The sequence below is a fragment of the Lissotriton vulgaris genome, chromosome 11 (genome assembly GCF_964263255.1).
Source record: "Lissotriton vulgaris chromosome 11, aLisVul1.2, whole genome shotgun sequence".
Classification (NCBI taxonomy): domain Eukaryota; kingdom Metazoa; phylum Chordata; class Amphibia; order Caudata; family Salamandridae; genus Lissotriton; species Lissotriton vulgaris.
This window is the reverse complement of record NC_141699.1, coordinates 1,030,006,140-1,030,031,098: the sequence shown is the minus strand read 5'-3', so window position 1 is coordinate 1,030,031,098 and position 24,959 is coordinate 1,030,006,140. Positions and strand designations below refer to the sequence as shown.

At 39.5% G+C, this 24,959-nt stretch overlaps 1 protein-coding gene across 2 annotated transcripts in view; it reads left to right on the top strand.

Annotated features, from left to right (window-relative positions):
* Positions 1-23,772, top strand: part of LOC147684011 (fetuin-B-like) — a 130,822-nt gene extending 107,050 nt beyond the window's left edge. For both annotated transcript variants that reach the window (XM_086944355.1, XM_086944353.1), the window contains 6 exons: positions 3,679-3,786; positions 8,539-8,626; positions 8,929-9,092; positions 9,660-9,767; positions 20,386-20,475; positions 23,068-23,772. In XM_086944355.1, coding sequence (XP_086800481.1) covers positions 3,679-3,786; positions 8,539-8,626; positions 8,929-9,092; positions 9,660-9,767; positions 20,386-20,475; positions 23,068-23,721 — 1,212 coding nt within the window. In that variant the 3' untranslated portion in view covers positions 23,722-23,772. The remainder of the gene's footprint in view (positions 1-3,678; positions 3,787-8,538; positions 8,627-8,928; positions 9,093-9,659; positions 9,768-20,385; positions 20,476-23,067) is intronic.
* The last annotated feature ends 1,187 nt before the right edge of the window (positions 23,773-24,959 follow it).

Genomic DNA, 24,959 nt, shown 5'->3' with positions numbered 1-24,959 from the left:
TCCGGTCCAGGGAAGGCATAGCTTGGCAGTTCGGGCTGGACTGTTCCCATGAGGCATAGGGTCAGACTGATTTGCATATAGCCATGTCTGAACTGGGTTGGCAGAGTGGGCTAAAGAACGGTGATGGATTAAACCCAGATCTTTTGACTGGGTGTGAGTGTTTGATTGGTTCAGATGCTCCATCCATTACCACCCCCTTTTGTACCGCTGAAATGCAACACCCAGCATTTTTGCATCGCAGCGGCCGCTGCTGTCAGCAGCACCCGCCACAATGTTAAAATGCAGGATCCATCCGCCATGGTGGCGGACGCATCCTGATCCGGTGTGCAGGACTGCCGCATGAATGGCGGATGGTCCCAGTTTACTCCAGGATGGCGGATGGACTCCAGTCCATCTGCCATCCTAATGAGCCCCTAAGTATCTAGTGGAGGAGGACTCTCCTCTCAAATAAAGACAACAAATTGACTCACACTGGGTTATGTCCTGGCCCCACTTGTTTTTCCATTCTATGGGGCCGATTCGGATATGGGCAGAAAGGGCTCCGACAGCCGGTCGGAGCCCCCCTGCCCGCATCCTTTCCATCCAAGCCATTCTAATGGGCTCGGTCGGAAAGGAATCCGACACGGTTTTCCGGATGGCTTAAAATAGGCTGGGAGAACCCGTTCGCCATCCAGAAACCCTTCAGTACTCCCCCGGCCGTCTCTTTCCAGCCGAGGGAGTACGAGGGCAGTTTCCCACTGCCTTTTTGTGCCGGTCTTTCCAGCACAAAAAGGCAGCATGAAACTGTCTTTGGGGCCCCCAGCAGGCCCCTATGGGTGCGAGGCTGCTGAATGGCGGCCTAGGGGGCACATACAGTGTCCCCCTGTTAATCCCTGCACCCGGTGGCACCTTGAGGTGCCTGCAACGGGGTGCAGGTATGAACTGCACCCCTTCTCTTTCAAAGAGAGCATACATTCTGTTTGGAATGCATGCTCTCATTGAAAGGTATAGCGATACTAAAGGAGATGATGGACAGAGCGTTTAAGCAAATCAAATATTCACCCCCAGTCAACTGATCTGGGTTTAATCCATCATCATTCTTCAGCTCACTCCACAACTCCAGTTCAGACATGGCCATATGCAAATCAGTCTGACCCTAGCCTCATGGGAACAGTACAGCCCAAACTGCCAAGCCATGTCTTCCCTGGACCGTAAACAAGCATCCTGGGACCGGTTTCTGGCTAATCAGCTGTATCAGCCAGGCTAGCTTGAATCCAATGGCAAAGTGAGCAAGGGACCCACGTCTGGGCATACCCTGCCAACTTATGGCGAACAAAGCGATACCAAAAGGAATGATAGACGGAGCGTTTGAGCAAATCAAATACTCACCCCCAGTCAATTGATCTGGGTTTAATCCATCATCATTCTTTAGCTCACTCCACCACCCCAGTTCAGACATGGCCTTATGCAAATCAGTCTGACGCTGCGCCTCATGGGAACAGTCCAGCCCGAACTGCCAAGCCATGTCTTTCCTGGACCGGAAACAAGCATACTGAGCTCATTGAAAGGTATAGGCATGCGACTGAACAGCGTTCGGTCCCATCCTACTTGCAGGTCTGTAACTGATGACAGGAGGTCGTTCAGTTACAGTTCCTGACTGATGTCGGACGGACTCCGGTCCGTCCGATATCGGAATCTGGGTCTAAATGTCTAACCTTCTGGCCAGGTTAGATTCACTTTAAGTTGTTTCTAAAAAGGTGGGTGGTGTGAAAATCAGAAGTCTATCATATTCTGACAATCTACTGTTGATTGCTTCAATTCCAATCAGGTTGCTATGATTACTGAAACATCACAAGAGATTAAGTATTAACCATCTTGCAAGAAAAAGGAAACTAGAAGTATGGTTTTCTCAAGAAAGAAGTCTATCTTTACTTGGCCTGTAAATAATCCTATGATAAGTCAAGCTTCTGTATAGCCATACCAAGTTATTACTTTTTTCCAACTCTGAAATGTGAAGCAAACCTGCAGAACTTGAGAAACAGTGATACACTGTGATATTTGCCTTAATGAAATGTTTAATACATTATACAGGCTGATCTGCTGGGGCCCCAAATATCAGTATTTAAGACTAAACTTGAAATGGTTATACTGTGTGGTTCACCTACCTTTACGGGGAAAGTTAAATGGAGCTGTGAATACAATAACAATAAACTGTATTAGGAAACTCTTGAAATTTTGTCAGTCAAGGCCAAAATGCTGGATATGCCAAGAGTTTGGGTTTTCGCCTATTTATTATGATCTGGATCATTTTTAAAGTACATTGCAGAATGAAACAGGGCCAACATTGGGGCCTTAAAACATGCTGAAGTGTTAGACAGATTTACAGTCACTGTCAACAGAAAAAATGAATAATCTCATTTACTTAATCTTATTTGTTGGAACTCTATGTAAACTTGACTCTTAGGAAACATTATGTACTAAGGGTATATTGTATGAAATTCTGATTGGGTAAAATAATATAAACTCATGAATTTATTTTGGATTTGTATTTGCTTAACTGGAAACAGCATTCACATTAAGGCTCTTACTACGAGTTTGCGGTCCAATGGGCCGCAGACCCTGTGGTCGCGGACCATGGGACCGCTGCTGTCGCAAGTGATCCAGGATCCCTGGCGGTTGCGCAGAGGTCTGAAGCACCTAATATGCTGGCTGTGCTGCTGTGGCACCGCCAAGCATATTAGGAGAAAACTCTGTACGTTGTCCCCCCCGGTGTGCATGCACCCTCAGTTCCGGCAGGGCATGGACTTGACTTTCCATGCCTTGCAGGAACTTCCTTTGACACTCCTATTTTTCAAAGGCACTGCAGTGGGACCACCATAAAACCACCCACCAGAGTACTCTGGTGTGCAGTCTCTAATGGCTTTGGCGGTCTCGAAGCAAGACCGCCAAAGTCATAATAAGGCCCCATGTAAGCTTAGCTCCAAAGAAACAAGCCTACATAGACCCTCGTCTTAAAATCAATTCACTCCATCTTAGAATGTTGTATTTCTCATTATGACATTTTGAGAATCCTTGGAAGTCATCTGGGCATGGTCATTTAAATTTGTTGTTCATTTTTTCAGAAAGGGACGATTATTACCACATTGTATGTATCTATCCAGCAGGCCGTGGTTTGCAAATTAAGGGCTTGATTTAGAATTTGTTGGGCAGATAGTTGGCAAACTATGTGACTGATAACGTGTCCGCCCAATTAAAAGTGCCATAGGAAATAAAGCACTTGTAATAAAGTGGATGGCAAATCTATCATGTCTTGACAAGGGTAACCCATGGGCCAAACTATAAATCAGGACTTATGCATTAAAAAACAACCATCACAAATAGCACTAGTGGGTGTTCGAAACATTACATTAGTAGGGTAACTGATGCCATGTGCTCAGTCAAACAGAGGTTCCTAGTCATTGCAAATAGTGTACTAATCCTTGATCTGTTTCAATTGATGTGGGATAGACTGTGATTGATTCTTTTAACTTTTTGTATTGAAAAGGGCCAGCCATTTTTAATTATACAATAACATGTTTACTAATATTACTCATTATAATCATTATTATTATGTATTGCTAGAGGCACAGAGATTGGCTTTAGGTTCCTGGTTCAAATGGTTTCTTCTTATTTCAAAAATGTGTTTTTTTGTTCTTTTAGGGTCCTGGTAGAATATTTTACTTAACTATTGACGTGGTGGAAACAACATGTTCTGTCCTGAGTGGGACGAGCTGGAAAGACTGTGAAGCCAACCCCTCCCATCAAACGGCAAGTACTACGATAACAAGCAGATTGACTTTAAATATTACTTGTTTTTCCTAATATTAATTGAACTAAAAAAGTGAGCAATTTTTAGTTCTGGCAGTAGCCGAGACCTTTTGATTTTATTCAAAATATCTATATAATATACTTAATTACAATGCGTTTCAGCTAGCCCTGTTCATCCATTGAATAAGAAACAAACAATGGTTCCCTCACAAGTAGTAGAAATCCTTTACTTTTAGCATAAAGAAAAAGTGTGAACAAAAATAGAACCCAGAAACCTTTCAGTGTTTAAATAAATACCTGTATATTTAGATGTATATTTAGATGCACAAGCCTCTGCAAGATTCAGTTGTATGCGTGAATAAACATAATAATAGAGAACTTGTACATCCAAGCTTCAACAAATAACAGTAGGGACTCCTTGTGAACACCGCAGTGTTTAAGTGAGTGGTGCTGGACAGTGAGCAATAGTACGCAGTGTTAAGTTGAATTTAAAAATGCTTGTGTTTTACATCTGAAAACCCTGGTCCCCAATGACCCAATGGGTCTTTCTTCTAGCAAGTGTTCATTTAAAGCCAACACATGAACGTCAACGTATTGACCCCAAGCATCAATTTGTTGTGGAGTCATCATCAGGACCCCAAAAAGGTAGACACCTCATAGGTAATAACAATCATGTAAGCGTATGGGAAGTAAAATCAGATCCATCATCATCTATGTAATAAATCCAATATTGTTCACTCAAGATATAGGATGCACAACAGCTGTCAGTCGCTCCTAATCGAGAACACATCTATTGGTCTATTGTCTGTTGTTGTGTCATGCACATTTTTTTTGAGAGGTACAATATAAGGATATTGCAAGCCATCAAAGTGTTCTGTGGAGGAAGGAGGCGGAAATGGTACTGTGGTGACTAGTCACCGTAGTAAAGCAACATAGGGGTCAATTAGGATGGCGGACGCACAAAGTCCGTCCGGCATCCTATCGGGGGACGGGACCGTCCGCCACAGGGGAGGAGGTCCCGTGCCTCGAATTAGGATGCACCCGCCACAGTGGCGGGTGCATCCCGCCTTTTTAACATCGCGGCGGACGGAGGGCAACCGCAGCGGAAAAGCAGCGGACGGTCTTCCAGTCCGCCGCGGTCCCCCTGTCATTGTAATATGGTGGGGGGAAATAGGTAGCGGACGGGCACGGATGGCGGATGGATCGCCACCGCCTGCATGGTGGTGGCGATCCGTCCGCCATCCTAATCGGCCCCATAGTTTGGATTGGGGCTTTGTACTTTTCAGATGCCTGTATAGCTCGTGCATGATAGGGGTGATATGGTCATTAATCACAGACACAGAATAATATGTGTCATGGCTGATAGGGTGTAGTACCACTTAAAGGCTCAGCTTTTTTATTCTGTACTATACCATGCTCTTATTAAAACAGATCTTAAAATGAATATCTCTTACTCTTGTGAAGTAAAGATAGGACATGGCAAAGCATTCTGTTGTACGAAGAATGCCAAGGCATTGTACCCTGCTTAAATTCTGATGAGAAAAGGGGGGAAGAGTGAGGATGGAAGGTCCTGTAGAGCAGGTCGTAAGGGCAGAGAAATTTGGAATTAACACATATGTGTTGCCATAAAAGCAAAGATAAAAGCATCATGAAATGTTACATGGGTCTTGCCAATGATCACTCAGTCTTTCAAGAGGTTATCACTAATATATGACACATGCTGGTAAGATGTGAGATTTGTGGCAGGCAATTGGTGAAAGAAATGTGCTAAAGGATTTATTTAAAAAAGATAGGTTTTGAGGATAGATTGGAAGTACTGTATGCATTCACATCCAATAAAGTTCTCTGTACAGTTTAGCGTCAGAACAAAATCAGTTAACATAAATATCATGTCAAAAATATAATTTACAAACATTTTGTGTTTTTTGGACTTACAGTGTAAAGTAGACAATTATTGTGTCAAAAATATTGTGTAAGAGAATATCACACAAAAAGGAAAAATATTGTATTTGATAAACTTCAAAGTGTATTTCATACATTTAAATATTAATTAGGTACAAAAAATATATCATGTACAATAATGGTTTCAATAAGTTACGATAAAATGTACATCGTATATATATATATATATATATATATATATATATATATATATATATATATATATATATATATATATATAGATAGATAGATAGAGAGAGAGATAGAGAGAGAGATTATTTAACAATATCAATCTACTAATTAAACAATTTTTAAAATATTCAAAATATTATAAGTAATGCAAAATGGAAATTTACATATATATATATATAACAAATGAAAATATAACATATATAACCTAATGTAAATATTAGAATGGACATAATAAATAGTTTTTATTTATTACCTTAAATTGAATATACAAATCTATACATATTTCATGAAAAATATTTAAGCAATTAAAAATTTAAAAAATAAACGTAACAATCAAAAAGTCACATTTAAAAAAACATAAACTATAATTAACATATCTTTAAAATATGTAAAAATAAATTAAACTAATACAATTAATATATAAAATAATTTCAAATGAAGAATATTTTTAAAAATAATATAAGCATGCAAAAAAAATTTGAAACATTGAAAAATGTCAAATTAAACAATAGAGAACATAATTAATATGCTTACATTTTTTTAAAATTTGGAAAAGTGTTACATCTTGATTGCCTTATATTTACTGATATCACTCTAAAGTACACAAAATCAGGAAAGTGTTGGATTTCGAAGTACTTACATTTATTTCCACTCCAGTGTAAGCATTATTAGGGCAAGTGATGAACTTCAGGGGGGTTATGTTTACTATTCCTATTCCAAACTAAGCAACTGCGGGGAAGGTGCTGGACTTTGAATTGATTAGATTTACTATTGTCACTCAAATATAGGCAACAGTAGGGAAGGTGTTGGACTCTGGAGGGGTTATATTTACTATTCTCACCTCAGTCTAAACAACATTTGGCAAGGAGTTAGACTTTGGGCGCATTAGAACTACTAGTCCCACTACAGTCTAAGTAACAGTAGGGAAGGTTTTGGATTTCGGAGTGGTTAGATTAAGTATTTTCACTCCAGTCTAAGCAACAGTAGGGAAAGAGTTGGAATTTGGAGAGGTTAGATTTACTATTCCAACTTCCATCTAAGTAACAGCAGGGAAAGCGTTAGACTTTGGTGAGGTTAGATTACTATTCCCTCCCCAGTCTAAGCAACAGCGGTTACATATACCATTCTGATTTATAACTGCTTTATGAAAACATTTTAAAACCTAACTACATAATATTATTAAAACAAATTATTTTAAAAAACAAGATATATGAAAAACAATAATTTTAATTTAAGACTAACAAAAAATTATCACATAAAAAATACATTTTACAAATATTATTAAATACACTTCAAAAGAAATATTTGATGTAAAATAAAACATTTACATAATTCAAATCAAATAAGATTTACCTAATTAATTGACAATTAAATATTAAAATAATATAAGAAATAATTAAATAAGCAATTTCAATTTAAATAATGTCCCACCCTATTCAACTACAAACCCAAAAACACACTTCTAAAATGTATATTACTAAATGAAATTATAATACATATAAAATATAATAAAACTAACAAAATAACCTTAAATAAATTACACAACAATTAAGCAATAAACGTTTACCATAATTAATAACCAATTGAGTATTTAATGTACAATTTAAAGTTAACTGACGTTCAACATCAATAAATTATAATTTAATTAACTTACCTCCCTATTCCCCTAGAAATCCAACAACCCACTACTACATTATAAATGACTAATTAAATGAAAAACAAAAATTACACATTCAAAATTACAATTTATATTTAAAGAACTATAGCAATCACACTAAAAACTAACACGTAAAATAAAAATGCAACTAATATATATTACATTAATTAAAACAATATTTATTACAACTATATTAAAGTAAACAATGTTAAAAAGAACACTCTTAAAAAAAATATTGTGTACAAAAAACACAATATTCTTACCATTGCTATTCTGTTCCACAATAGTTTTGTAGTGACAATATTTTTGACATGATATTAATTCTACATGATATTCTGGAATCAATATTTGTGACAGTCACCCTCTGTGCAGTGCTGAACTAAAAAAGCATAACCACATTTTTTTTCGCTTTGATCTGCACCAATGAGCCGTCGCCTCTTTATAAAGGTACTGTTTTTTCCACTAAAACAGCTTATTAATCCATTCATCAAACCCCCCTCTCTTATTAATTTCAGGCAACATAATCTGAATATCTCATTCCTCTCTAAAGTAAAGCAACATGTGGTGTTTATTTTTATTATTAAAAGCCTAATTCACAAATTATGCTGGTTTTGCAAGGTTTGTTAAAGGTTTCTAGAACTACCTTTTAAGAGTGCTCACCACTCATGTTTTTTACTGAAAGTACTTTGTCACTGACCCACATGTTGGCAATGGGCTTACTTTGCACTGTGTTCCATTCTAGAGTTCTAATGACAAGTTGTCCCTCTATTAACAACATTAAATGGAGTACTTCAGATACAAGGCACGCATGCTGCATTTCTGAGTGTATATAGATTACAACATTCAGAAATGGAATGATAAATCAATGGCAGATGAATATAGAGCCTTTTGACCACACAGAATTATGTAACATAGCAAATTAATGCTATTCCATGCATAATGTGACCTGTTTCTGCACCTAGGTGTTTGGACAATGCAAAGCTGTGCTATATCTCAATTTGCCCTGGAGGAAAGTGAAACTTTACAGTTACAATTGTACCCTAAGCACAGGTAAAGTATCACTTCAATAAATCAAAATAATACATGAGTAATGCATTAACACACAAAGGCTAGGTGGGGAGTAGAGTGAGTAAAAATGTTAAAGGAAATAGCATTAGATAATAAACAAGTGGACTACAAAGTTAATGTTCCTTTCGTATGCTAGATTCTTAGCCATATTGATTGCCTGGTCATCTTTGAGTACAGTCTGATATTTATAAAAAATATGTAGATATCATTTAGTGCATCCCAGTACAACATAACATCAAAATATCAGTGTATGGAATAATGTAATAATTTTTTTACATTCACAGTTCCACCACAATTGATTGCTGATATGTGCCCAGATTGCCCACTTTTAGCACGAATCACACCTGAATATGTAGAGAAAGCAGAAGCACTTGTTGAAAAATACAACGAGGAAAGTAACAACACCAACTACTTCATGCTTGATAAGGTTGAAAAGGCATCAATGCAGGTAACTACCAAGTGCCCATGAACAAGACTCAAAAAGTAGCTTCTGAAGTTGTCTGAAGAAATTGTTGAACTTCTGAGGTTGGCTTGTTTTTCACAGATATTCAGTAACATTTTTACATGTACTTTAGAAAATGGGGATGGGCAAATGTTTATAGTGTATTACATATTGAGGACATATACAATTGGTTGTATCAGAATATGTCAGAAGGTGTATCAATGTTGAGCAAATAATTGTGTTCCATGCAAATTGAGAAATGTTGGAGTCGGCGTTCATTAGCAAAAAATCATCAATTATGCATGAAACTACAATCAATCCTTAGCTATCACTCCAATAGCATCAATTCCCCTGGTTAGAATGTTGCTTGTAATTACGAATTTAAAGTGATATATATGGCATCTGTTAGTTCCAGTTATCATGCATGGTAATATGTAAAGTATTATACATGCATTACAGTTGTGCAGAATATCTGATGTTAAGACGAGTGTTAATAATATCTTGTATGTCCATGTATTATAAATATTCACATTTACTGGCATATTTTTCATAATGGCATTTTTCATCTTTCAGTGGATGGTTGGAGCATCATATTTTGTGGAATTCAGTATTAGAGAGACCAATTGTTCCAGATTAGCAGAAAACACTTCTGACTGCGAGGTTCTAGAAGATGACAAAGCAGTAAGTACACCGCTAAAAACATACTTCATTATAACCTGCACAAACGCTGTTCAGTGGCAGCAGTGCATCATGTTCTGATATGAAATACGGTATAACGAAAAACATTGTAGAAATTTTAAAGATTCACTTAAATTAACATTTTAAAATATTATGGCAAACAGACCTTTTTTATGGTATTTTGTAAAATGTGTATTCATTTTAATTGCAAGAGAGAGTCAGAATAAGAAGGGATTGTATGAGAGAAAAACAATCAAACTGACTTATTGAAATTTCTTTTAGAACACATTCAACTGAAAAACAAATTGTGCAAATTCACCAAAAGCATAATGGATAGAAATGCAAACTTTAACAATGTAATGAAATTGCAAAATAGTTGATGCTACACAAATTATCTGTCAATATTGCAATTTCACATTCATCTACTTGGAACGCCCTTGCATCTATATTTTATTACTAAGGAATTGAGCATTTTATATTCCATCATAGTACTCACTGCAAGTCTAGGGCCCAAAGTAGTAATGGTTGCAAATACCGGGTTGCCATTTGTGACCAGTACTGTTGGACCAGTAAATAATTTAATGAACTGACATGTACTAACGGGTCAGTCTGCTAAATTTTAATTCGGAGTGCGTTGCAATATGACCTACGTCATGATTGTTAATAAGGTATGTTGCAAATTGAGATTCACTTAAGTTGGTAGCAATCACAGAGATGGTTGGCTTCTAGGGTCCGCAGGCCACAATATCTGTGATTACCTTTCAAGAAAGTAAACTTAAAGGAAACCAAGCTACGCCTAAAAAGAAATATTTGCATTTTTTTTTTACATTTGTCTGACAGTCATAAGTGGTGGCATACTTCCTCACCAAACGTTTTTTCCATTCACAAAGGGGAAGTGTTTGCAAAGGAATATATCTCCACCCAGATGCAAAGTTGTTTTATGACATGATTTCAATTGCAAAACATTGACACATTGCATACCGCTTCAGAGTTTGGAAAGAATGCCTACAGCCAATGTTCTCTCTATTTGTTTTCCTCTGTGTGTGGCAGTGTAGGGTCTCTGTGCACTGCAGCAATGGCTATCTGCCCCAGGAACCAGTTCGCGCTTGTACGCAACGCCAAATATCACTCCAAACTTTTGCTTTAAAAACACTAAAAAGACGGTGCATTTCAACACATACAACCCATCTTAAGGGGATTAAGGCAGATTAGCAATTTGGATATGCACGCCATGACATGAATTGGTGACACAGGCAAGTACACTTCAGGTTTAGGACAGCACAAGAGTCGCTGCCTACAACGGAGCGCAAAAAGCGCGATGCCAGAATTAGTTAAGAGGGTTGTAGGAGCTCAATATGCTGCTTCTGAAGGTTTCCAGGATCTCAGCAGCAGGCACTAGACATGCATACATTGATGATGGCAAGACAATCTTTACCTAAATTGATATTGTGATGTGGATACTTTCAGGAAGAGTCATGGGTCATTTGCATATCGAAGGCCCAGTAAGCAAGGATGGCCACTGTTTTATTGAATAGGACATCAGCACACTTTACTATGTAGCATTGCTGAGTGCAGGCACGAGACAGAGGCTCTAGGCTATTATGTTTTGCACAGTACAGACTGGGTGTAAATGAGCTCCACACCGGTATTGTATGCAGTTAACACTTGATTATTTGTAGCATTTATTCACTCTAGATATACTTGCTCACAAGTGTCGCTCAAAGTGGTTGACATGTCACTCAAAATAACACTTAATTTATGAAAATGTCACACATAGCAATCTAAAACCTTGGCAGCTATGACTTAATTGTTGGTAGAGCTGCGGGGCACTGGACAATATTTAAAAAAAAACATTAGCTAAGAGAAGAGACATTTTTATTTCCCAAAAAGCACACATTGCTATACTAGTACCTGGCACTGAAGGTTACAACTTTGGGTGTGAATGTGCTCTTGTGAAAGAGTAGAATGCCATCACTCACACTGAAGTTATCCAATGGCTGTAGGGGGCTGAATCATTGGCTCATTTTGTATGCTACTGTGGGTGGGAGAAAAATGTGAATGATGCAACAAGAGATCAATGGTTGAAGAAGACTGGCTGAAAGTGTCTTATAGCAAGTAATATTTTGTGTATAGTTTTACTAAAATTTAAAGGTCTTGTCTACTGACAGACATAAAAATTTGAATTCCTGTGACCGATGAGTAGGCCAAGACCTGATGAGGCTTAGCTCCATAATAAAAGCTATGCACACTATTTTTTAAGAAGATGGTAAAAGGAATTAAGGAGTGGATCACATAATATATATTGTTTACCCAGAGAACATCGAAATACTATAATTGTGTCTCTGGGCTCCAAAAATACGTGACTGCCACAACAAAATAAATCTGAAAAGAACACACAATTTCAATACTCTGCTGGAATTGAGAAGGCCCTCTTGGAGAAGTTTAGTGGTCACAAACCACAGAGTTTCATTCCCTATCTCAAATGTAAGCACCCTTTTCTTAAAACAAATGGAGGAAGTGGACAATGAGAGAATGAAGGTAGGTCACCAGACACATACAGAAGAGTTTTGATTACTTACTTTTATAAATATAGCCGGGAGCTAGATGATTGTCAGTACTGAAAGCCTGTTGGGGGGCACCTGTGAGCCATCTACAAAAATGCTGCACTTTGAAGACTTCCTTTAACCCAGTCGGCTATGCTGAAAACTAACTGGCCGCCTCTGCGCATCATCAATTGACTATCATCAGAGGGTTTGTGTGCCACTGCTACGTGTGCATAAAATGGTCACCAGGGTCTGCCCTTTACTGAGGGTCAACACACCCTTATCATTGCATCCCCTCCTGTAGAGGCCCAGTAGAGAGTGGGTACGCTGGCAAGCCTGCAGGTTCTGGAGATGCTCAGAGTTACAATGTTGGAGGGCCAGGCGGTAGCTGAAAGGACTGGAAACTGCCCTAGAACCAGAAAAGATAAGAGCAGAGAGAATAGAAAGTGGAAGATTATTTAACAGATTACGAGGCGTCAATGTGAAGAAATGAAGCCTGAAGAAACAACTAGAAGAGAAACTACATAGATGCGGAACCAAAACTAAGAGAAAGAATTGGAATACACCGAGAAATCAAGTAAGTTAGCTGGGGCAAGAGAGTGAAGACCCTTGAAGATAACACAAAGATAACAAAATCTAAGCCGCAAGGAAAGCAGTGAACAAAGAATCTGTGCTAAAGAAGAAGTTGGAGTAAGATAGTTAAGAGAAACGAGGAGGCGAACACAAACGTTTTAAGTAGCTTTGGAGAAGGGAAATCAGCGATTAAGGGACAACATATAAAGAAAGAAAGTAGTTGATTTAAGAAAGGGCCAGACACTGGACCAGGAAGAGGATGGGGGAGAAGAGGAGAAAAGATTTGACTTTCTGGATATTATGGGGATGTACACAGCAAGACGTGACCACAGATCACAACTGTTCTGAGAAAGTCAGAGCATAATTAAACATAACACAATGATTTCTAGATGAGGAGAAAGTAGGAATAGTGATATATATAAAACGATAGGACAATGGGTGGTAATAACAGCTGAAGCTGGGAATAAGAGGGTCTTATTTTTTTACGATTACATTTTTAAAAAGAACATAGTAATCCAGTTTTCAGCAGTCGTTTAACAAGCATAAATACGGTCAAGAAGGATGTCAGATAAGGAAGAAAAGCAGAAACAGATTTGAGAGACGTCAGCAATCAAGTGGAAGAGAAAGTCAAAGGGTTAAATGACAGAAATGAAAGAACCAAGCCCCGGGACAACTCAGAAAACAGGGTGAGCACCTGGCCTGCTGAGGATGCTGCTTTTTTTCCAGGAAACTAAGCAGGAGAAGAATGAAACCAGTTAAGAGTAGTACTAGAGACTCGACATGTAGATAAGGAAAGAGTGATCCGCTGTGTCAAATCAGCAGAAAGGTGAAGAAGAAGAATACGTGAAGAGTGTTTGTGATGACAAGCATGAAGCTTTGAGTTAGAAACTGAAAGTAAAGTGTATATTGGTGAATTACCACAACGAAAGCCCTTCTGAACTGGGTAGAGAAGGTCATTACCTTGAAGAGAAAGGGAAAGTTGAGAAAACACAATATATTCCAGAATTTTTTAAGGAAGCAGATAGGCCAGGCATTTGAGAAGTTATTAGGAGCTAAAGAAGGCTGCTTATGTTAAAGAAGAAGAACAGCTGATTTGAAGGTAGAAGAAAAGAGGCCCAAAGTCAGAGAAGAGTTAAAGAGAGAGCCCAAAAAGAGGAATAACAGGTGAGCTATCTCCAGGGCGGGCTTTAGCACTGGTGGCGCCCGGTGCGTCAATGTCTGTTAACGCTCCCCAATGACCATCTCTTCCACGGATTACCTCATCACTGCCCTTTAACAGTGCCCCTCAAGTCTTGAGAATTACTGTCTATCGGATTCATTTAGTTTAATAGCACCACTCATACCATTATAAGGTGTCAGAGCACTTTACATCACACACACATTGGACAGAGACAATCATAGGTATGTAAATCAGTGTATGGGAAATGTTACATTAGACAGGACTACAAGGTGTAGTGTAGGAGTAACATGTCATTGATAGTGATAGGCAATATAGTGTAAGAGTCCTTATATAAATTCAGAATTTGAAATGTAACACCAGGGTTAGGGGTTCTCTTTAATAACAAGAATGGTTATCTACCCAAATTGCCCTTTTGGCAAGATTAGGATGATGAAAGACTGGGTAAATAAACAAATAGCTCTAACATAATACTTGCAATTTACACGCAGCTGTTTGACAGTTACTGGCTCAATTCTTAGCAGCAGTCATTTTAACACACTGCGCTACCTTTGGATGAGTCAAAACTCTGTCTCTTTCCAGGAAGACATTAATCACCGTAGTTATCTTGGCATTTTTATTGATGCCTGATAATTGCTGGAGGCCAGGAACTCCACAGCAGCAGGCGCTTTTTAAATGACAAAATACTTGCACAATTGATGCCCCCTCACCCCAAGTCAGCGCCCGGTGCGGTGGCACTGATCGCACCACCCTAGAGCCGGCCCTGGCTATCTCTCCAGTGCGGGGAAGATTGTGGGCTTTTTTTCAAGTATTCATGTTAATCACAGCCCCTTCACGAGCTGTGATTAACATGAATACTTAAATAAAAGCACACAATCTCTCTCGCAGACGTGCTTTACTAACAAGAGTACAGCAAAGTTAAAAACACAGCGTGTACTTTCAGATAGTACGCGCAGTGTTTTTAAACTTGCTGTAGTGCAGTGAGAGAAATAAAAATAAAGTGAATTATGTGACACCGCTGCTGAGGAACCTGATGTGTAAGGAAAGCTGAGCGTGTAATTTATTCTTCACATACAACAAAATGTAAATACCTTTAACCCCTTTGCTGCGTCGAACGTTCAGCACCCAGTGCTGAACGTTCGAATAACGAGCTCGGCCAACGGTCGTGCGCAGCACTGGCAAGGTAGTGCTCGCGACGACCGTTGACCGACGGCAGCGCTTAAGGGGTTAAATGAACTGTGCACATTCAGAAGTTAGGAAAGCAAAATGAAACACATTTGTTTATAATTATGGTGTCACCACAATCAAATATGTATGTCTTCCTCTGTCAAACCTAAGCAAGTATGAAAGTTGGAAAGGCACACTATGGGCTTTATTACGATATCAGGAGGACGTGACCGCTAACGGCGGTCCCGACACTGCTGTTACAATGAGACAGCACATGGTGCGGTCACATACTCCCATTTCTCTATGGGAGCTTGTGCTGCAGCCGTAAACCGGCCGTAGCACAAGCTCCCAAAGAGAGATAGGAGTTTATGGTAATCCCTGCACCGTGTGTGCCACCTGGTGCAGGGATTAACAGATGGCACTAGAGGTGCCCCCTTGGCCCCCAACCAGAGGCTGCAGGGAGAAGGGGGCCTGCTAGGGGCCCCAAAGTTGCTTTCTGACATGCTTTTCATGTCAGAAGGCATGCCATGGAAAGCCTGTTGGAAACCGACATCGTAATCTTGACGGCAGAAACGCCGTCCTTAGGGATTACAGTGGGGTCTCCTTGAGCCCTTCGTAATCCAGACGAAATGACCAGCCAGTTTCACTTTCGACCACCTGCATTGTAATGTGGCTGTCGGAAGTGAAACCTACGATGTGACTCCGAAATCCTCTGACTGCAGCTTTCTGAATTACATTGTAATGAGGCCCTTCATGTATGGAGACCAGTCTTGAAAAAAGGTTTCCACAGTAGATGAAAGGAGATCTGCCCTTCACATTTAAAAGGGAAGACAACAGGCAAAGAAATCAATGTGAAGAGACCCCACTTAAAACAGGTGTTCCTGAACAGGAAAGGATGCATGTGATAATCATTGACTTCTTGAAGAAGTCTTGAATACCAGCCTGCTAAGATTTTTACATTGCCCAGGGTGTACTCTTCCTCAACTGAGAATTTTCATTGAAGACAAAACTCCCTAAATCCTTATTTCAACTCTGCAAGGGACTTGAATTCCACCAAAATGATTGTTGTTTTTACTGCCATTAGATTGTCCATTCTCAATTAGCCTGTACAAATTACTTTGGGGCTGATTACAATGGTGGAGGGAACGCCACCTACAGGGTGTCATGGCGGTCCCTCTGCCATCGTAATGCGAGTAACCGCTCACCATATTACGGTGACAGGCGGAAGTGTAGCGGTCAGGAAGTCCAACCACCGCGGTAAAGATGGGCGGATTCATTCCGACCATCATCTTAACAACCGCTAGTCCCTGCATTTCAGGCACCGCCTTAGGGATTATGATATCCCTTTCTGTCTGTCGTTTTGCGGAGGTCAACCCGCCGTGAAACAGCAGGTTGAAACAGATTTGGGGCCCGTAGTGGACCCCCCTTTATCCCTGGGGGTGGGACATGTGGTGCCCCCCTTCATATCCCAGCACCATGTGGCAGGCAACCTGTCTTTGTTTTGTACTGCGGCAATGCGACTGCCTCAGTGTCAGTCGCATCGTAATGCGTACTTTGAGACTGCCGCCTCGTAGGCGGTCCCAAAAATGAAACTATGGGGGACGGACTGAAGTGCGTCCGCCATTGCCACTGCCATCGTAATCATCCCCTTTGTTTTTTTCAATATATCGGATGGCAAAGAAACCAACAATCCTCTCTGAAAAATCTATGTTCAGAGAAGACTCTTATATAGACCATGAGCCTCCAGTAGAGAGCTGACCAAATCGTGACCCAGCCTGTTAGTGTTGAATCTGATTCTAATACTAGATCTACCATGGTTGCTTAGACAGCCTTTTTTTTCAAGCCCTAGTGCAGTTCTTCCTAAACATTTTTAGAACCTCGGCCCACATAATTCACTTTATTTTTCTATTTCTGACTGCAAAGTGAGAGAAGTTATCAAACACAGACTCCCATATTAAAAAATAAGCAGTAATTTTTCAGTAGACATAGCCTGACATTTGACCTCTGTCTTTAAGGGCAGCAAATGTGGCAAGATAAATATAGAATTTGAAGGCATCTTTATTTATTGCTTAGATGTTCGCAAACCACCACAGTTTGGATCGCGACCGCTAGAATAATTGTATCTGTTTTGCAAATGTCAAGTTGTTAGGTTTTGCACTGCTTGATAGAGAAAAGGTCCTGGAAAACTGGGTGAATGGAAGAGGCCAAAATACAAGATATCCGAAGAGCCAAAAATATGAGGGAAATCAGTGTTATGCATATATAATTGGCTTTATTTCATTCAGATTTGTTCATACTATGAATTGTGATAACTGAAGAATAGACTTTTGCAAGTCTATTAGAATACTCAAAAACTCCGTTTTTTTTAGGAAATTAGATTGGACTTCTCATAGTTTATTACAAAGCCAAAACTTTGTAATAAATGAGTGGAAATTGAAAGAACTTGGTGAAGAGAGAACTGGTTTTGTGATAAGAACTTAATGTTGTCTTGGTAAACTATTAGTCTTATCCCTTCAGCTCTCAAAAAAACCAAAACTACTAATTTCATTCGTTTTGTAAATCAGTAAGGTGCTGATCCCAGGCCAAATGGGAAATAACTGATGTAATACACCGGAATGTCCCATTAAAACTGCAGGTACTTTTTTAAAATCCATGTGAATAGGAACCATCTAAAAATGCATCCTGGAGGTCTAAACAATCCATCTAATCTCCCTGTAAAAGAGAATCTCTGAAAAGTAAAATAGTTTCCATCTAGACATGATGGTACGCTACATAGCCTCAGAATTGGTTCAGGTTTATCACATGTGTTCTTTTTCTGAACTAGAAAGATATTGCTGAGAAAGCCCAAGAGGAAAAGAAAAGTTGTCGCAATCTCGTCTTCCAGGATTAGAGAATCTACTTCTCAGGATATCTAATTGCTGAGATCCTCTGAAACATGGAGACTTTCAGGAGGGAAATTTTGCAAAGGCTGTGAATGAAGTTCTATAATATAAAACTGAACTGTGGCTAAAACCCAATGATCTAAGTTTAGTTATTGTCAACCTGAAAAACAAGTTGCCAAACATATTCTTTTGTCAGGGGGCCATAATTTCCTCTTTGCACTCTGCAACCTCTGTGGCTAAAGCCTCTGTTAACTTTGTGGAGAGAATTGAGGTGTAAATTCCTGGTTTGGAAAAGCAGAACTTCTAGAGTTGGCATTAGAGTTGACACAAAGTAACAAATGCCTCAGTCGGCCCTCCTAAAAATATGGTGGCTGAAAACTATCCGGAGCAAAAATTGAGCTTTAGCCAAAGAGGTAAATGTTGTCATATACTTGGTTTAATATTTAATATAAGAGTAGCCAGAAAACATTATTTTGCCTGAGGACTGTCCTCGGTGGCCGCCATCACTCTTTATATATAGTCACTTTTTAAGAGAAGACCTTTCCAAAGTGCATATGAAATTGCAACTTTAGTGTTGCCTAAAAGGTATCTTGTCCTTTGAGTCCAATTTGACAATTCATAAGGATATATGGAATTCTAACCGTGCCTCTTCAGAATGTCCAAAATCATTGGTAGAGGACCTGTTGCTTTTAACAGCTTATCTTGACAATTAAACCAAACCAAATCAGTCTATTTTTAGAGTCTTTCCAAACTGAGAAAAAAACATTATACTGGTCTAGCTATGATATTATCTGGAGCTATTTCGGCAATCCAATGCCACTCTAAGACTATTTGATATATACAACCCACAAGATCATCAGGGACCTGTTCTATCAAATGTTCTATCGAATGCGGCTGATGGATAGCTGGGGGGTTAAACATGGGAGATTTCAGGTTTTTTTCTGGATCACCAAAAGAATCAGGGTCTATTGTAAACAAATTATTAATGTCATTACAATCATCAGTGTCTTAGTTACCAAAGTCTTTTAGCACATCAATTACAATTGATGACTCACTCGAACAGCTTTTGCCATCCACATTCCTAGAAAACTGAGAAAACTTTTCATTTTTAGAAAACTCTTGAATAGATCTCTTGGAGTCCGAAGATGAGAGAATGAGCTAGTTTTGTACAAAAGCAGTAGATTTGATTTTCCTGTTTTACCGCATAGGAGGGGCAAAAGCAGGGTTTTCAAACATTTGAGACACTCTTCACATTGTTGGCCATTCTCCTCAAGGCTATAAATATTGAGGATTCTTCTACATTTGTATAAGAGTGAAGCAATAAAATACTGAATATATATAAAGATATATATATTGAATGTATGTAATGGCACTGAAAAGCAGACACAATCAATGACGAAACAGGCCTATTTGGGACAATTGTTTCAAATAATAGTTTGAAAATTCAAACTGGAAAGGGTTAACTGTGGAAAGCTGCGAGAAAAGATGTAGAAAGCAGGGAGGAAAACTGAGAGGAAAGGGAAGAAAGTTCAAACTAGACCCTTCCAGAGCCATGATTGGAAGATGAGCTATGTGTCAGTTACAGAAATGCACTAACTGTTGTAGTGTGCTGGTTGAATACCTACTTTATAGAGAGGATGCAGAAGGAGAAACAGAGGCAGGAAGCAAAATGGGGAGCTAGGCTCTTGAGATGGCAGACCGGATGAAATGGCATTGCCAACCCAAACAAAGATGTTGGGCACACAGAGCAACGGCGTGGGGACAACACAGATAACACAAGAGGAGATCAAAAACACTGTGCGCAATTTTTTATATACCACAATTGACATATACTATTATAATCAGTCAAAATATGCTCAAGAGAAATTTTAAATATGAAGGAGCATAAAAAGAGCAGCAAGAAAAGAAGACGTGTTGCTGGTAGCCAATGATAGGCTAGGCTCAGGTGGGTGTTGATTTGTTTCTCAAACCTGATGAGAAGTATAGATTTTGTCTTTTTTATCTTGGCTGTTATTAAATAAAGCAAGAAAGTTTTGTGGAAAAAAAATCAGCATTCCTTCTTGCCCTGAAAACTAGAGACACATTTTCACCAGTAGGACTTTGCAAGCTGTCAGTGCACTTTCTTGACCTTGTCAGCCCCATTCTACAGTGTTATGGTAAATTTGAGAGGCACAGCACACTTATCGACATTTTCAGAAGGACAGCAACAGGATCAGCTTGTTAATCAAAAGAATCATTAGTTTACAACTTGACGCAATGTGCTTTCTTTCTTTTTTTAGCATGTCGGGTTTTGCGATGGTAGCTCACTTACCCCTTCGTCACCTCTTGAGTCTGGCCTGTTTGTCTCCTGTAAGATCTATGATCCCAAGGTAAGTTGTTTATGTTAAGCCATTTGATATCAATAGCCAGGTAAGCATGCATGGTGCTGAATTCTGTAGGTAAAATCAGTTCTTGTTTACCTTTGCATGGATTTCAGGCTGCACCGAGCTATGTACTTAGCACACTGGAAGAAATGTATATTTGAGAGGGAGGCGATCAAAGTGCACCATGATGTTGTAGGGCCTGCCCCTAACAATCACCGTTTCTTAGGGCCATAATTTAAAGGTGGTCATAGTGATGCCTATTTCATAAACCATTAGGTTTGTGGTGTGACCCATAATTACAATGACAGAGATTTTAGTGACCTGTAGGGGAATTAAATAAAAGTAATGAAATGAGAATTTATAGAGTGCAATACCAAAGTAGTAAGGTAAACCAATGTAAGGTATCTCCAAATTCACACTCATTTTACAACACATCAACAACACGTTCCTTTCATTTCGTTTTTCCTATTGAAGTCAGAGGCTCTCAGGGTGGGGCGGGGCTGGCCAGAGCATGGAGAGGAGTGGTTTGCACCCATTAAGCGCGCATGACTGCTTGCCCTGCCCTCTAGGGCCGACTAAACAGTCCTGCACACTTTGCATCTGTTCCCCCAGGCTTGCTTTACACAGTCTGGTGAGGAACATACAAAACCTCCCAGTCCCCCTCTCGATCACAATGCTGCATTGCAGGGTTGTGATTGGCAATAGAGGGGCCTCGGAACCCAGGTGCTTCCTGCTGCTGGCGTAGACAGTAAGAAGAAGACCAAGGAGAGGCGGCGGCCAGCCGACCCAGTTAAGATTTCTTTTTTCATTTCCTTTCCGCCTTCCACCCCCAACCCCGGGCCCCTCACCACTCCCGATCAGTAGCAGCCGCTACTGGACTGCTCACAAGGTGGCAAGGGAGAGAGGCAAGTTCTGTGCGGAAGAAGAGTGAGGATCAATGTAAATATGCGTATGGATAAGTAATGAGCATATTACTACTTTATCTCTTTTGATCATCCCAGTTGGCAGCCAATCAACACTCCCACAATTTTTTTACTTTGACATAGTACAACTACTTATCATTAAACATCACAGTTGGGAGCATTTTCTGCAGGCAGTACACAGAGTAAGCAGATAAGTAGCTTGGTCAGTAAGATTGAGAGATGAGTGAGCTTCATATTTCTATACAATCACGCTGGCATGTCATGGTAAAATACATTATTTGAGAAGCAGGGCATGAGGGTCTTGTGAGACAATCGGAAGGGATAGAGCAGTGCGGATTACTAGGGTTACTTAAAAGACAGTATGTTGTTAAATAACCAACAGTTTTAAGAACTGCAAAAGAGAGAGGAGAAACAGGGAGAGAGAGTGTGTGTGTGTATGCTTTTGTGTGTGTGTACATGTAAAAAACCCAGGTGAATTCAGACAGTGACCTCACCATACCCGACTGGAAGCATCTGTACCCAACGATTTACCAGAGAATGTATTTATTAGGGTGGGTGTAACACCCCAAGCATCCCCCTCCCTCACCCCTAAACCTACGCCCCTGATCACAAGTGGAGAACCATACAACCTGGCAGCACATCGGACATCTGTCTAATGAGAATCATAGACATTTAGCCCACTGTTCCAGACATGGTATTCCAAAAACATCTAGAATGTGTAACGTAAGTGACTGAAACCACACAGACTCCAACTCGTAGGGCAGTCCCATCTGATGAAACAACCACCCACACCACAAAAGAAGTTGTACTCTCAATAAAACAGGGGCTCAGCTCTCTTTCTGTTAAAGCACGACACACAGTCTTGCAGGCTTGTATATTATACAATGGATTTGTCGCTCAGCTTCTCAAAAGCCCGAAGAAGGGAACTTTTTAATAAATTAGACTGTGAAGAAGGAGGGAGAGGCAAGCAAATTATATTGCAGAACCACTGATGCTCTGTACAGAAATTCTATATCTGTAAGAGGTTCTGGAGAGACCCAGTGAGTGAGAAGTTGGTAAAACATCTAGCATTAAATGAGGCATGAAATAACAAAACATGCCACAGGAGGGGATATTTACCTATCCACTGTTAGCTCCTGCAGGATCACGCACCATGAGTTCTTTACAAAGCAAACCACAAAATAGTAGGAAAATATGCAAAAGCATTAGCGCAATAAATGTAGGCAATGGAAAAACAAGTCTACACCTATTTCTTGCATAGGTAATATTTGTATATTGGAACCTCCAATCATAGGTTGCCCACCATAAAGAATGCCATAAATCTAAGCATGGAACAACACTGAGAGATCAGTTCAACATCCACCATCATTTGAACCTGTACAGAGGCTTATTATGGCAATGTTAAACAGCCCAATACCATGATTTAAGACCAGACTGTGTTTTGGTGATAATGGCATCCTCTGATTTGCACAAAGCACACTGAACCGATACAGAAAATACAAAAATTAGAAATGTATGCCTGATACATGAGAAGACATTCATATTATTTATTGATTTTTAAGGTTGTTTTTTAAACTAAAAATGTAATTCTACTAAGAACTGCACATATTCCTAGAAACACCATACAATAAAATCTATATTTTGTATAACATGCTTTTTACCGTTTTTTTCGTAGCCTGATCCTCATCATCGGCACCGTGGATGTGGGCGAAGATCTCATAGGCATAGTCACAGACATGGCCATAAGCATGAACCAGGCCGTAAGCATCATCATCATCATCATCATCATCATCATGATCATCATCCTCATGGGCACAACCATACCCATTCAGAAGACAGAAACCATCACGAGGAAAGTCCAGCTCACAGCCATGGGCGCAAAGATGGGAAAAGGAATAAACGTCACGAACATGGGCACAGACATAGAGAAAGGCACAGCGAAAAGCATGGAAGAGGGCATGGGAAAGGGCATGGGCAAGGGTATTGGCAAGGGTATGGGCTTGTGCGTAGTCCTCCCAATGGTGGACACAAACATCATGGCAGCTCATCAGAAGAACATACTGGATCAAAGCCAATGCCTCCCACACCTGCAAGGCCTGTTGGGTCAGTGCAGCTCATTTATATTGAGAATGAGTCTGATATTTTTCTTGTTCCAACTATTCCCGACCCCTCTCCCAGTGCTCCCACTGGTTCTCCTGCAGTTCCAGATCGGTTTAAGGATCCAGAGCCTCAGCCTTTCCCTGTGGTCCCTTCAAATTCACCAGGATGCCCAGCAGAGCCCAAGCATCAGATATTCCACATTGCATCCTTATTGCCACTGCCTAAGTAAAAGTCAAATGAAATAATGCAGCATGAATAAATGCACTTCTAATTAACAAGACTGGACCACAATGTCTAACTTTTTGATACATAGAGTGTGGATGCTTTAATTAGCCGCTTGTGTTTTATGAGCCTTTTCTATTTCCTCTTGAATGCAAATTTCCAGGCCTGCAATGCTGCTGCAAAACCTTGCAAGAGACAGTAGGGACTAGATAACCCATCACTGGTATTTATACAATGGCTAGAGGAGTACTTTCTATTATTTTTTCTAACCTACTTTATCTGGAACATCACTCATTCATTTGCTTCCTCCCTATATCACTAAAATAACATTAAAGTGATTAGTTAATACATGTTTCGTCTATGAACCTCACCTTTTTAAAACTGTGGTTTACATCATATAAGAGGCGCCCAACTTTTACACCCCTCGTTTTACAATATTCCTTCAAAGGAATGAAACAACGCCATTCACCACTTGTCTAATACCTCTTGACCAGAACTTTCCCAAGACATACTATTGATATTTTACCAAAACTGTCTCAGGCAGTTCATTAGGGGTGATTCTTCCCACATGTTCACATGTATGCCTTTGCTTGGGAGCATGTCCCATGCAAAATGCTCCTGTCAAGCCACTATTAGAAAATTGGCAGGCATATTTTAGGTGTATGTCACCCAAATGTAGTTCTATATGGTGTATATGTAGATATTTACCTGCACTATGTAGAACTGTGAATAGAACAGAATAGAGAAACCAGCACCACCTACAGAACATAACACAAATATTACTCCTGGAAACATGAAAATAGATACCTTTTCTCCTTGTATTGGAAGATGTTTTGAAACCTAACATTACCTACATTGGTGTTGTTTGTTGGTGTGTGATGTGTGTTTAGGAGATGCAATTCGTTAAGATGTGTCTTTCATTGTGGGAAGATTTGTTTTAAAAGTTGGATGGATCTGTTTTTGAAATTCACTTTTTATTATTTGATTTGTATGGGTGTCTGCAATATTTACAATTGAATGATTCATTTTTACATTATTGTTTATGTTTTTATATACATATGTATGTCTGTAACTATTACATATTTTATTGTTTTAATATCTAATAATTCAAATAAATAAAAAATTTAAACTAGGGGTGGGTGAATTCCACAGAGTTCCGACAATGGGCAGGATTCGGAACGTTGCACTGCTCGCACAGATTTGTAGTGCTGGAAGCATGTTTCAAGCTGTAAAATCAGCACAAAC